This window comes from Medicago sativa, chromosome 5, assembly GCF_051527215.1.
Source record: "Medicago sativa cultivar Bolivia chromosome 5, Bolivia_mono, whole genome shotgun sequence".
Lineage (NCBI taxonomy): Eukaryota > Viridiplantae > Streptophyta > Magnoliopsida > Fabales > Fabaceae > Medicago > Medicago sativa.
In genome coordinates this window covers 49,164,604-49,179,979 of record NC_140753.1, presented here as the reverse complement: position 1 = coordinate 49,179,979, position 15,376 = coordinate 49,164,604, and the positions used below count along the sequence as shown (strand labels likewise).

General features: G+C 35.6%; 1 protein-coding gene across 1 annotated transcript; it reads right to left on the bottom strand.

The window, feature by feature from the left end:
- Nucleotides 1-3,928: 3,928 nt before the first annotated feature.
- Nucleotides 3,929-4,657, bottom strand: LOC146922652 (uncharacterized). The gene is given in 1 exon segment (XM_085711582.1): nucleotides 3,929-4,657. A coding segment is annotated over 1 exon segment (729 nt).
- Between the last annotated feature and the right edge of the window lie 10,719 nt (nucleotides 4,658-15,376).

Genomic DNA, 15,376 nt, shown 5'->3' with positions numbered 1-15,376 from the left:
AAACAAATATCTCAAACCTATAATATATTCAGCCAGTTTAACTTTTGTAAAAAAAAGGCATGGAAATATCAAGAAAAAGTAATTAAAATTCTTTTCTTCTTTCTTGAACAAAATCCCAACCTAAAATCCATCGAACTATCTTAAACCTTACTAATTTCAATTTCAGTTATTTTTTTATCAATTTAAGATTTCATCATATTTTATGAATTTCTTAATTAAAAAAAAATGACGATTTTCAACCGTGCCACGGATACACGTTAAATGGAAGATTTTTACGAATAATGAATCTCATTTTTTCTGTTAAGGGACGCAAAAGGTGGGATTTTGGAAATCATTTATTTGACTTTGTTTTTTTTTTTGGCAATTTTTTTTTACTTTCTTAATTAATAATAAATAAATGCATTGGAAATCAATTTGGAAATTTTTTAATGAATTTATCAATATGAAAATCAAAGGTGCAGGTACAAAATTTTTTTTTTTTGGTGGTGCTGTAGTTTTTTTATTGAGGAGAGGTGGTTGTACCTAGTTTTTTTTTTTTTTTTTGGAATTTGAAAATATTGTCCATTAGTCTAAATTAAATAAATTTTATATATGGATATATTTATTTTTTGAACAAGCTAAAATGGAATTAAATTAAAAATCAACACCGAAACAAATCAAAAGGATAAAATGAGCAAAAACAAACTAGTGTAAATTCGAAGCACAATTGAGGTGTCGTGGTCTGTAAGGTCGTAAGAACTTGCAACATGGGATGCGACCTTGGCAACATGAATTCAGGAGAGTATTGCTTATGGTAACTGTCATGTTAATGGGATTACGAGGCCTATGTAAGTTTTATCGTGCCCCATGATGGATGTCAATGTTCATATATGAACATGAGGTTTATCACGTGAGCCAGTAATGTTATATTCTCACCTCACTTGTGCGACACTTATTCAAAATGGAGATACCTACTAAGGCACTCTTGTGCAAAAGTAAGATGGTGTGTAAAATAGGGTTTGAGTGAGAATATGATGTGTATTACCTGGGTTGAGCTCTTATTTATAGTAATTTTGAGCTCCAATACTCTGTTGTTAGTCCTTATATCTTTACTCAGATAGCCATTAGAACATGGTTACCTCACATATGTTTCTTAATATGTGTAACTAGCAGAGAGACTCTTAGATGAAGCTCATAGAGTTAAGTTCATTCTTCAATATGAGGAACAATGGAAGGTTCTTGAAATTCCGGTATGCTTATCTTTGGCTGCATTTATTTTAGGAATATCCTCGTAAGTAGCTTTCATACAACATTTTCCTTCCCAACCTACATCTCTCCCTCGGTCCGTCCTTATTAGGTCAACCTTTTGGGTATGACTTATTCATCTACTATGGATCATTATGGCCATAATATTTTGAAAATCGCTTTATCCTCCTCTCAAGTTTCTCAATAGCCCGTCAAATTTATCCGATCGTAACTCTCGATCGCAGAAACGTATTGAGTGTTACGACTCGATCATTGTTTTTTGGATCAGGGTGTAACCCTTGACCGGCTTATTTTCAGGGAGTTGGTAACTTGAAATGTGGATATAGCAATTGTCTATATGATGGTCCCTTGTGTTGGGCTTCTTATGCCCATACCATTGCAATAAGAAATAGCAAAACTAAAAACAAGGCTTTTACTTTTCTTACGCTATTGTATTCTCACGCACCCTATTTTTTTCTTTCAAAAATACCCTTTGTTCGGATTTAATAATCCGAAACCAGTTTGGATTATAACATCCGAAAAGTTCTTAAGTTGTTGGAACCTAGAACACCTTGGAGATGTTTGTGTAATCTCTGTAAAACTACATTTTGGATTACACAATCTAAAACCCTTTTAGTCATTTCGGAGTCTATAATCTTAAAAGTGTCAAACACCCCAGAAAAGCCTAACTTTGGCGTAAAAAAGGTTCATTTTGGATTATATAATCTGAAATGTATCAGTACAGAGACATAGCCTTGTTTTTTGGTTGAGCCATGTATATGGTAAAAAAAATTGCTTCCAAATGATATAAACATGCATACGTGATCGTATAAAATAAATACTTAAATAAAAACGATAAGAAACAACACGATTTTCAAACATTAAATTTAAAACTGAAATTATCCAAATGTTACAGAACAAACTAAATGTTCAACATGGTGCTAGCTATATATGCACATGCGGGAGTGATGCTTAATTTCCATTTGTTTCAACAATGTTAATTGGTCAACGGGGTACATATAATCCACATGCATGCATTTATCTAGACTTTATATAGGAAGATAATAGGAAGATAAATTACAAGTCATGGTACATTTTCTTTAGCTTAAAATCAGTTATGCTACCTTCATTTTATAAATTATATGTAACTATATTCGCATACACCTTATCCATGTTAATAAGCATTAGACTAATATTGCATTTATTTTCCTGTTTAGCATTTCCCAAATGAGGTGTCAAGAACAATTCTGAAAGGAAAGTGCAAAACAACCACCCTCATTGATGATCAGACACAGAGAAAGTATGGTGGTCGCTTCATTACCGCCGAAAGAGCAAGCTATGAAAAACACTTGGGTGGGCAGTGGTTCAGTTTTTGCAGAGAACGTGTTATGGAAGAAGGTGATAAGTTCATCTTTGATCTTGAAAAGTCACCGAAGAACTTGCACGTTCGAGTTGTTCCAGAGTAGATCTTTGTTGCTTAACTATTTAACCTTCTACTATTTTGGCGTATCGCTTGAATTGTAATTGTAAACAATCTTGACCTTGGGATGCCATTTGTTTTGTTCATTTTGTCTAATGTATATATTGGCAAAAATCCCTTTTTGGTTAGTCTATGACATTTGCAATGTCTTTTATAAACCTAACTATTATGTAACGTTAATCTGCACATTGTTGGTTCCTTAATTGGTTCCAATTTGTATCATGTTAATTATAATGTTGTTTTCCTAATCTCTAGAACATGCTCTTTTGCTACAGCAAAACTTTATAATGATTTGGTAAATGTTTTAGAAATGTACATATTGCTGCGATTTGTGAAATATGCTTGCTTGGTTTTCACATTTATGAAGGGCAACAATTTCTTGGGGGGGGGGGGGGGGGGTATTGGATTAGGATTTTAAAGGACAATTTTTGATTAAAAAGTCTCAAAGATTTTAAAAGATTTTTTAGGATTTTAATGACTTTCATAATTTTAAAAGACTATCAGGATTTTCAATTTGGATTTCAATGAATTTACATCATAAGATTTTAAAGGATTTTATGGATTTATAAGATTTCAAAAGATTTTATGAATTTTAAGGACTCGTTGAAAAGAAATGATTATAACACACTCTCTATCATAATATTTTCAATACAAACTCTTATTTTTTATTTTATTTTTGTGAGAGATAGAGAGAGGAGGGGGAAGAGAGGAGGGAGAAAAGAGAGGAGAGAGAGAGCGAGAAAGACAAAGAGAGAAGGGAGAGAGAGAGGAGAGAGAGGGGGAGAAAAGATAGGGGAGAGAGGGAGAAAGAGTGAGAGAGAGAGAGAGAGAGAGAGAGAGAGAGAAGGGAGAAGAGAGAAGGAATAAGGGATAAGAAAGAGATAGTAAACTTTTAAAGAAAAACAATCTCAAGAAATCTAATGTTTTTATGAAAGACTTTTTCTTGTTAAAATTTCACTAGAAAATCCCACAAAATCCATCAAAGTCTAATTTCTTGAATACCATGAGACTTTTTTTAAGTGATGAAAAGTCTTGATTGAATACCTCAAGACTTTTTTAAAATGACAAAGAATCTTAATTGAATACCATAAGACTTTTTTTAAATTTCAAAGAGTCTTGATTGAATAACACAAGACTTTAATGATTAAAAAGTCTTTTAAAACCCCTTAGAATCCTAATCCAATACATCCCCCTAGAAAGATGCAGCTATTTTCCTTAATTTGCTTATTTCTCCTTTATAACAAAGATTTTCAAAAATACAGTATTAAACCCACAATTAAAGCAAACCACATCCCTGCTTTTGCACCTAAAAGATTTATGTCCCACTTTTCCATGCTTGAAACAAGTCTCACCCTTCTTGCATTCATTAGCATAATGCCCTAAGCCTCCACACTTAAAGAACTTTACTTCTCCCTCACTTGGCTTAGAACCACCACCAAAGTCCTTCTTATTTCCCTTATCTCTTCCATAAGGCTTTCCACGATCATGCCCATTTCCTTTCTTATCGTTCACCAACTTGTAGAAGTTAGTCTTCGCCTTACTCGCCTCATCAAAAATCTGACACTTGTTTACTAAAGTCACAAAGTCCCTAATCTCAAGAAATCCAACATACTGATAAATATGTGGATGAAGACTGCTTTCAAACTTAATGTACTTCGAAGTCTTCACACCTTCCGCATTGATGTATGGGCACAATCGAGATAGCTCTTCAAATTTTGCCGCATACTAAGCCACATACATACTCCCCTACTTAAGCTCCAAGAACTCTATTTCCTTCTTGCTTCTTACATACGCTGGAAAGTAATTTTTAAAATGCACTTCCTTGAACATTTCCCAAGACACTGCCACACCACTAGCTCCCAAACGCCTACTAGCATTCATCCACCAATATTTAGCTTCTTGCGCTAGCATGTGAGTGGTCAACCTCACCTTCTGATTCTCAATAGTCACCATAGCTCTGAAGATCCGCTCAATACCCTACAACCAAGTCTGCGTTCCCTCAGGATCATACCTCCCTTTGAAAGTTGGAGGATAGTTATGTTGGATTAATTATTTAATTAATCAATTATGGATTGACAATAATAAATTATTATAAGTTAATGCCATAATATAAATTATGATCTATTGTGTTAAGCACTAATTAGTTGATGAATATGTGTGATTGGGCTATTCTTTCTAAATGGACTGTGATGGGTTGGACCATTTAGCTAAGCCAATGAGAGGTCCCTGCCCTCAGCCGTTTAGCTATTTAAACGTCATCCCATCAGACGGTTAAACTATTTTGAACATTCTGATGCGAAACGGAATGAGGGTAGTCATCTCTCTCATCCTTGTGACAGCTATCCTTCATGAATCCTAAATCTTAAAGGTACACAACAATTTCTTCTTCCTTCTTCTTCTTTATGAGTGATGATATGTTATAACTTGTATCTATTGATCTATGGCTAAATATCAAACTTTTATCAAGTTAAGCATGAAGCGATCCAACTTCAACTCATCCGCTCCACCCTAGTGGTGCTGACCCTACACTGCATTCTCACCCGGTTTTGGTCCGGACTAGACCGACATGGCTCTGATACCAACTTGTAACACCTTAAACCCCGAATGCAATAAATCATGCAAAGAAACCAATTATTTCAAAGAGTTTACGATTTCATGTCATCATTTTCTTGAAACTATGCATAATCTGTTTTTCATAAATCTCATAGCGGAAAACAACATCATAAATATCTCAGCAACATGTAATCATCCTCAACATACATGAACAATAAAATCTCCTCACCATGTCTCATGTCTCAAATACATAACAGTAGTCTCAGCAAATAAATTCAAGGGTAAAATATGCATTTCATCCCTGCAATTATAGGCCATTTGATTTTTCATCCCTGAGCTTACTAATCCTCCCATTTTGCCCCTGTAAAAGTTAATCATTTGAAAATTCGTCCCTCTTCCCGGTTAATCACTGCCACGTCATCAAATTAGCAAAATGGCATGGGAAATGACAACAATACCCCTGACTTATAATTACAGGGATGAATTCTGGGCAATAAGAAGAAGAGGATGAATTATGGGCAATAAAATAAGCCAGGGGTATTTTTGTCATTTCCCATTCCATTTTGCTAATTTGATGATGTGGCAGTGATTAACTGGGAAGAGGGACGAATTTTCAAATGATTAACTTTTACAAGGGCAAAATGGGAGGATTAGCAAGCTCAGGGATGAAAAATCAAATGGCCTATAATTGCAGGGATGAAATGCATATTTTACAACGGATAAATAACATAAATAAATGACATAAGTCCTGACAATCCTAATTAGAGCCTAATCTAAACTCCAAGCAAAAGAATAAATAGGTAGCTCCAAGCTACCCTCGAAAACTCACAAACAACACGAGCTCAAACCTGCACGTCCTATACACCATTTTTTGAAATAATGAGGTGGTCAACCAAACGACCACTGACGGTTAGATAATATTCCACATAATAAAATATAAGCATAAAATAGCATTCAAGGATTTCAAGTATTACACATATACATACTCATCATTTCTAGAATACTAACATCATGTGAATATTAAACTAACAACATCAATTCAAGTGTACAAGCATCACCAATCAAATATATTACAAGAACACAAGTCCACATAAATTCACATTATTCACCAATCACATAAATAACCAAGTCACATAATTCACCAAATAACAATTTTCACAAATTCACCAAGTCACATAACTCACATAACGCAATGCATGTAATGCTCTAGACATGACTCTACATGCATGTGGTACCAATATCGTCACTGGATACAACTGTATCCTAAACCTCGTCATTGAATACAAAAGTATTCTAAGTTCTCGTGACTGGATATAAAAATATCCTAACACAAAGACTCATGAATGCATGAATGTATGACTCAATAAATGCTTACGTTCATACAACACCTTATCATCATTAACATCGTCACTTATTAACATTGTCACTTTGCATGCATGCACTCATCATCATAAAAATCTTCATCAAAACATCATCAACAAATCATCAGCAAACCATCTTAACAAAGAAGTAATATCACTTTATAAAGCATAAATTGCATAATAGACGAACAATCACCCACATCTTGATAACAGACATATTAAACACTCACCAATCATTGATTCATTCTTATTTCAACATATTATCATGATTACGAAGTCATTTGCAAGTTATCAATCATAATTCAACATTTTGGCAAAGTTCGTCTATTTTCACAAAAATGATTATTTCCAAATAATTTCACCAAAATAAGATATTCGTGCTCATACACGTCAAAAATCATTCTTACATATCGTATAACATCACAATATTTCAAACATAGCATCATCATTTAAAAAATCCTTTTATTTCTCAAAATTCACAAAGTTCGTCTCATATTCTTCATTTTCAAATCAAATTCAAGTTATATGTTCACATACATCCTCACATGGTTATTCTAAGTCCATTGTTACAGAAAAAAGTCATAATCTAATCATTTTGTTTTGAGAAAAACCAAGTTTCAAAAATTTCATGTTTATGTTCAAAGTTCGTCTCAATTTGATAAATCCATTTCAAATCCAAGTAAAAGGTGTTTTAGTAGTTTAAATGATCAAAATAACATCAAAACACATCAAAAGAAACACTTGGGAATGTCCGGAAACATCCCAAAATACCTGAAGTTTGAACACTTAAACAACTTAATTCAACAAATTTCAACATACTCATAATTACCACTCAATTATAAGCACGAATTTCATCACATATAATCATCAATTTCACAAATCAATTAAAACAAACATGACCCAAAAGCTAATAACATGATTACATCTTATTATGAAAGAACAAACATATCCCCCTTACCTCAATTCTCTTTAAGCTTAAGCTATTTCACCAAATTATTCACTCCCTTTGTGAATCCTAGCTTTGCTCTTCTCTTATCTTCACTTTGTTCTTCCTTTTTCTTCTACCTTCTCTTCTCTCTCAATTCTCTCTATTTTTCTCTAGCCACTCTTTTGTGTGAATGTGTGGAATGAAAGTCTAACCCTAATTTCCACTAGTGTTATCCTTATATACTCCAACTAATGGGTTAGGTCATATCATCTCATATTGGGCCTAGTCTCTTCCATTAATTAAAAAGTTACTACTCACTTAACTCGTTAAAATATCTCATTTATTAAAATCTGGAAATATTTACCTCAAGTTACTACTAACCTCACTAAAAATTACTATTCACCCAAGTTACTAAATGCCCTCAATCATCAAATGACCAAAATACTCTTAGTCATAAAAAAGACTTAAATACCCCTCTTATATAAAAATCCACTAATCTCAAATCAAACACACAAACAAGCAATTAAACACATATAATAAATAAATAAAATTATCCTAATGAAAAACGGGTTGTTACACTATTCACGCTCATCATACTCAAGCAAATAAAATGACCAGGATGGAGTAAACCACACAATACAGATATTGTTGGTGTAAGCCCTAGAGGCCAATAGTTTATGTTAAACTTATGTTATGTATCATGACTTTTATTATTAAATAATATAGGACACCCTTTATTATATTTGTTGCAATATTAATAAAGTCTCTAGTATAGATAGTTCATGTAATGGTATATTAAGTTTGACTTAATCATGAGATTACATTAACATAAAGAACGTTATTCTTAAATGTATCCATAGTCGAGCTTTAATATAAATTGGGATATATCTAAGCGTCGAGACTATTATGTATGTAGACTGATGACCACATCGCATGGGTCATAGATATGAGATATTAAGTTTATACATAAGTATAAATATTGAGAGTAATATTTACACTGGATTGACCCACCGTGAGAATACTACATAGTATGTTATGAAAATGTCATAAGATATTCTCACAGTGATAATGGTGTATATCACTCTTAGACCTGAAACCACTATGATCCCTAGATGTGGACTCAAGTGCTTTATTGTCATTTTAACATTGTCTGTAAAAGGATAACCATAACGTTGGCTAATGGGTACTTGATGAATTATGTTGAGGGACATGGTGACCTAGGTGGGATTTGTCCCTCCTCATAACAGGAGATATATCTTTAGGCATCTTGATGAAATATGATTGTAAAGTTGCATGGCCATGCCAAACTAAGTCAATATACGATATTGGACTTATTCGTTATTCACTATATTTTGGGATCAAGAAATATAAATATTGATCTATACAAGGGTGACAAAATCTATGCCTTGTGATCAATATAGATATGAGCACAAAGGAGTAATTGTACATATGAATATTATCATGGAAAAAGGGTTTGTCAGATCATTTGACTTTCTTGTCCTCTAAAAACTTTCTCTGAACTCTCTCTAGTAAAACCTCACGACACCTTACTCACCATATCCAAATCTTGATTCCAAAATGTAGTGACTGTCCTTGGTGGTGTGGTGAGCAGAAATGGCCCTCCACACTACCCTCTTCCAGATCTATTGGTGTCTCCGGCATCGACAGTTCCTCCGTTGTCGAAATCGTCATCTTCATCCCTCTTTCGGTGTCCTTAATATTATGATCTGAGTTGTTTGCGGCTTCATTGACATTGTGAAGGTATTTGTTTGAGCTTACATGTATTCTTCTTTGCTCTTGTTTTGGTTGTTAGATCTGGAGTCCAAAATACCCCTTGATGGTTAGTTGTTGAATGGGTGTCGCAAAAGCCTTTTGAATCAAGTTTTTGGTGTTGCGTGGGTTGATGCTCCTGGATGGAGTTGTTACAAGTAGGAATGGGGTTTGATCAGAGTTGTTTGTGGAGTTGATGTTGGTGGGGTTTTTTTGTCTCAGGTTTGGCTTGTATGTGAGTACCTTGTTCCTATTTGAAGAAAGGGCATTCTGCTTCGCCCTGTAGATAGTTTTGGCTCTCTTTTTTAGGTGTTAGCTTGTTTTGGCCATTGGGTTACCCTTGGATAATTATTCAGGTCTTTTGGGTTATTTGTGTTAATACTCAAAGTTGGGTGTGGTTTGGAGTGACTTGGCGGCGATGTTATGGAGATTTGTTTAATATTTTTTTTTTGTTTTTATCAATTATGAGTTTTGATGAGGGTGTTGGTCATAAAGGTTATGGATGTTGATTAGGGAGAATCTGGACTCGAATCTATCGGAACACGCAGAGGAGGTGTAGCCGTTGTTTAGGTAGGGAGGTGATGTGTAGGTGGATAGTGGTGTGATCTTGGTGTTTCTGTTGTAGGCTGCCTCTATGTTGGATCCATATCCATCATCGCTAGCTCATCGTCACTACTCATCCTATGAATTACCTTAATAATTTATGACCTAGATTTTGGTGGGCCGATTAATTTTGCTTCGAGATCGGGAGATAGTGTCTAGCTGCAAGTGGTTCGACTGATTATGGTGATTTCCTCGGTGGATCGGGGATGAGGGGTACCTTACGGATTTGTCTCTAGAGTTTGGTGGGCCGATCGCTTTTGATACGAGATCGGGAGTCAATTCTTTGATTCAAGTTTGCATTGGTCTATTATGGTGTTTTTTTCTTTGGTGGATCGGGGTAGAGAGGTGGTGGAAGCCGAAGGAGTGTTGGAATAGGATTTTTTGCGTGCGGCTTAATCATGGTGAGGTGAAGAGGATTTTTGATTAAGGGTGGTGTTTTTTTTGGAGAGAGTAGCGGTGATGAGTGCTTTTGGATTCACGTTGGAGTTTATTTTAGGCGGTGAAATTGGTTTTGGTGGTTGTGGAGTTCATGGGAGTTGAAGGTAGGTCCTACGAAGGTGATGTGTGTAATTCGTGTCTTTATTGGTGTTTATTTTGGGTGTTCCGCCTATATATGACGCCTTTGTAGTTTCTGATTTACCGGTCTCTATTCGTCTTGTCACTTGGGTAGCAATGATGTGTTGCTAGATACCGCTTATTGTTTATAATATTAAATATTAGATTTAATATTATTGCCAACGTGACTAGAACCTATGGGGTCACACACAAAAGAACTGTCAAAAGAGAAATATAAGTAAGACTTATATGATGGGTGCGTTTAGCAAATAACGCTAATTAGTTAGCAAAAGACTAAACTGTTTATTGAGCTTACGGAAGCCCAATGGTGACTTCTGACTTGTAGAGCACACTAGGAGTTCTATAAATAGAACCCTTGTGCTAAAATCTTGGTTACACGTTTTAAGAAACCCTAATTCTCCCAAACCTCTTATCGCTTGGCTAGCACCGGGAATTGGAGGAGCATCGTTAGTGTGGACTAGTAGAGGCCATGCTGCTTGCTTAGTTGTTTGCTTAACTGTGATCGAGATTCCTGTCTGCACACTTCAAGGTAACATTCATTCACTGATATTCATTGATTCATGTCAAATTCATAATGATCCAAGGAAAGAAAATCAAAATATTTTTATTCAACTACCTATTATGAATAATAAATCGATATTCATGTCAACACCCTATACTGTAGTATACGAACACACACACATTCAAGAAAATAAATCAAGAAACATTTGTTGTTGGACTTAAATTAAACCCATTTTATTAAAAGGTGGGTATAGAAAAAATGAATAACGTTGTTGTGTATAAAAAAAAGGGCTATCAAATCAAAAATAGAATTAATAAAAGTTGTCAGAAAGAGAAAAATAACGTGTGTGCCTATAGAACACCTAGGATGGGGAATGATAGTAGGTTTTGCTAGACTTAGGGGCGATGAAGATAGGAGATTGTGTCTGTGTTTTACCACTTTTGCGCTTGCGATTTTGTTGAGTTTTCGTTTTTTTTGGAGTGAATCATCAACTTCGTCCCTGAATTTGCATGAATCGGCCAAATTCGTTCCACAATTTAACGAAATATCAAAATAGTCCCTGAATTTGTAAAACGTCAATTAATTTAATCCCTCCATCCAATTGAAGTGTTAACGATGCTGACGGGGCCGTTATATAATTCAAGGACTTATTTGATGATTTTTTAATATAATGCAGGGATCGATTTGATAGTTAGACAAATAATTCAGGGACTAATATGATGGTAAAATTATTACAGAAAAGCTACATTCCATTCATCTTCAACCTCTTTTCATTACAACTTTATACACACCTAGAACAATACAGTAACATGTTAAAAAACTCAAACAAGCAAATTATGACTATCAAAAACTTAATCAGCCTAAGCTCACTTCCTATACAATCAACTTTGTCCATCAACCTTGCCCCTCAAACCTCATCATTGCCACTTTTCTTAGCCTTAACCATTGACTGAACTTTCTCCATCAATCTTGTCTTTCTTCCATGACCAGCATCAATTCCATCAAAAAAATTTGGGGATTCTGGTTTTCGGATTCAATAAAAAAAAATTAGGGTTTGAAGTTTTTTGATTTGGGGAAGAACGTTACCACTAATTATTGGATTATTTTTTTTTTGGAGATTTTGGAGTGTATATTGAAGATTGTAAAATTAGGGTTCCAATTTTATATATTTGGGGAAGGAAGAGCCGTTGGGGAAGAAAGAAAGAGTCGTTGGGGAGGCAAAAACATTTTATGCAAATCAATCAATTCCGTCCTTGAAAATTTTGGTCACTATCAGCCAAATTAGTCCCTGCTTATGTGGCATCTGACATGTGAGAGATTAACGGCCACATCAGCACCGTTAACACTCCAATTGGACGGAGGGACTAAATTGATTGACATTTTACAAATCCAGATCTATTTTGATATTTCGTTAATTTGGGGGATGAATTTGACCGATTCGTGCAAATTCAGGGACGTAGTTGATGATTCACTCGTTTTTTGTGTTTATGTTTGTGCTATGTTCTTGTTTGGTGAAGCTTTGCGTTTATATACAGACCCCCCCTGCATTGGTATATGCCTTTATAATGGAAAAAAAAAAGGTATGAGGCCGGCTGGACTGAAGCTTTGTTACTATAGACTTTTAAGCCCTTACACGACATGTATTACTATATACACCCCGTATAAAAAAAATTGGGCCCTACAATCATGGGTGTAGGCCGTCGGTCCCCGAGCCTAAGCCCAAGGACGGGCTTGGTTAAAACCCTAGAAGAAAACAATATTTTCCCAAAGAAAATTGCTTTTCTGACATAGAATACTTCCTATTGACACAAGTAAATGACCAAATTACCCCCAGCGATAGTTAACTACCGTTGGGTAAACCGCCGGCAGTTAACAGCCGCTGGAACTCAGCGGTTGGTAACAACCGCTGAAGCTGAAGGTAGCGGTTGTTAATTGCCGCTACGTGCTTATCATTTTCCAGAAGCTCATTTCCATCTTCAAGTGTCTTTCCTAACCAATTTTAAATTTCATTTTCATTTTCATCTAAGATTTTTTTTATCAAATAACCAATTGAAAATTCTTCTAAAATTTTCATCTAATAATACCTAAACATATTCATCCAATATTTAGCAGGAACATGGTAAAATTAAAACGCAAGAAATAATATAAAACGAATGTACGTATATGTCATAGAAATAGGAAAATGTATAGAACATGTCGTAATAATACATCATGATCATCATAGTAAAAAAATACATAAAAAAATCCTAATACTAATCAGCCCTGCCTACCCTGCCTCTACTGCCCCCTGCGCCGCCTGGAAATCTGATAAGTAAGGGCAAGCTCAGTATCACTAGCTATCCGCATGACCTCCTGGACAATCTCCTCTTTGGTCATCTCGGCTTGCCTGGCCACAATATCTCGAGCTATGTGCGCCACATCCCGGATGATCGTCAGTGTGTCAGGCATCTCCCTGGCATGCTCCTCCTCAATGAGCTGCTCCACGTTCGTCGGCCTGGGAGGGGATCCCTCATCAGGTGGGAGAATGCGAGGGTGAGAGACTCTGGCATACCAAGCCATGTAGCCAGGAACATGTTGCCATGGTGTCTCACACCCATCTCCTCAATCATTGTAGAACCACGCCCGAGCGTCCATCAACACAGTGGTCAGCAACTGCGTAGTAGGCACCGGAGGGACAGCTGAAGGATGTCTGTGAACGTTCTGGACAAAGGAGAACTTCCTCTTCACCCGCTCAGGTAAATGACGATACACCCTCTCCTTCCCGCACATGAGTCATCCCGAGTAAGTGCACAAGATCTAAAATGGGTGCACGTCTCTGTGATCACCATAAGTAGAAAAACTGACATCATCCACCTCCATGTGATCCAGACGTGAGCGGTAATAGTGCACACTCTTATGCCCTTTGCTAGTAAGCCATCTCCCAGCACATGGTCTCCGCGGCTCCCAATCCGGGTTAGGCCTCCTTGGGTAAGGACCTGGCAAATGCTCCAAAATCCATCCCTGCAACAAAATAAATAATACACGCAAAAATAATTATTCGAGTTAAATATTCAATAAATCTAAAACATTATAAAATAATCTAACATGATAGTAAAATTTATAAAATAAATTTATAAAGAAATTAAGATAAATATTAAATTATTACCATAAAAAGAGTCGTAGAGCCAACCATCGTTCTGTTATTCAAGATAACAGAATCATCCAGATAATCGTAGAGGTAGTCTAAGGTAATCCCTCCCCATGACCACTTCCCAATCGCCCTTAAGTCCGCCATGCAATCAAGATATATCAAGTCGATGTGTCTGTTCGTTTTGTTAGTGAACAACGCACAACCGACGAGATATAGAAGGAAACTCCTCACACACCACGCCCTCCTCATGGCTCTCTCCTGCATCTCCTTCCTCGTCTGTGGATGCTCAAGCCATCTAGCCTCTATCAGGTGCCCCTCATAAACCCGCTTCAGTGCGGGATAACTGATATGACCAGCAGACTCATCCCTAACCTGAGCTCTGGCATCAACATCTGACATGCCCAACAACATGGTCATAAAATCAATCGATCGGTCCCGATCCATCGACTCGTCGTGGTCCAGCATGCGGCCATGAATAGGAATGTGCAGGAGATTATGCACATCGTCTAAAGTAATCGTCATCTCCCCCACAGGTAGATGAAAACTACTAGTCTCTGTGTGCCACCTCTCGCAGAGAGCACGTATCACTGCATGGGTCACAGTGGAATACCCAGTGTGTATCAAACCATGGAGGCTAGACCCCTCCACATGCTCCCAAAACCACCTCAAACCCGCCGCCGGCTTATCAAGCTCTTGTAACCTTTTCCCTGCATTTATGCTCTTGTTACCCACTTCATCATGCCACATCTGAAATTCAAATTAAATAAGACATTGTCACTATTTTAAATGATTGAAACACTTATGCTACATAATATTAAATAAATTAAATCATTTACGCTACATTATTTTTAAATAATTAAAACACTTACGCTACATTATTTTAAATAAATAAAACACTTACGCTACATTATATTTAATAAATAAATCACTTACGCTACATTATATTTAATAAATAAATCACTACGCTACATTATTTTAATAATTAAAACAATTACGCTACATTATTTTAAATAAATAAATCACTTACGCTACATTATATTTAATAAATAAATCACTTACGCTACATTATATTTAATAAATAAATCACTTACGCTACATTATATTTAATAAATAAATCACGTACGCTACATTATATTAAATAAATTAAATCACTTACGCTACATTATTTTAATAATTAAAACACTTACGCTACATTATTTTAAATAAATAAATCACTTACGATACATTATATTTAATAAATAAATCACGT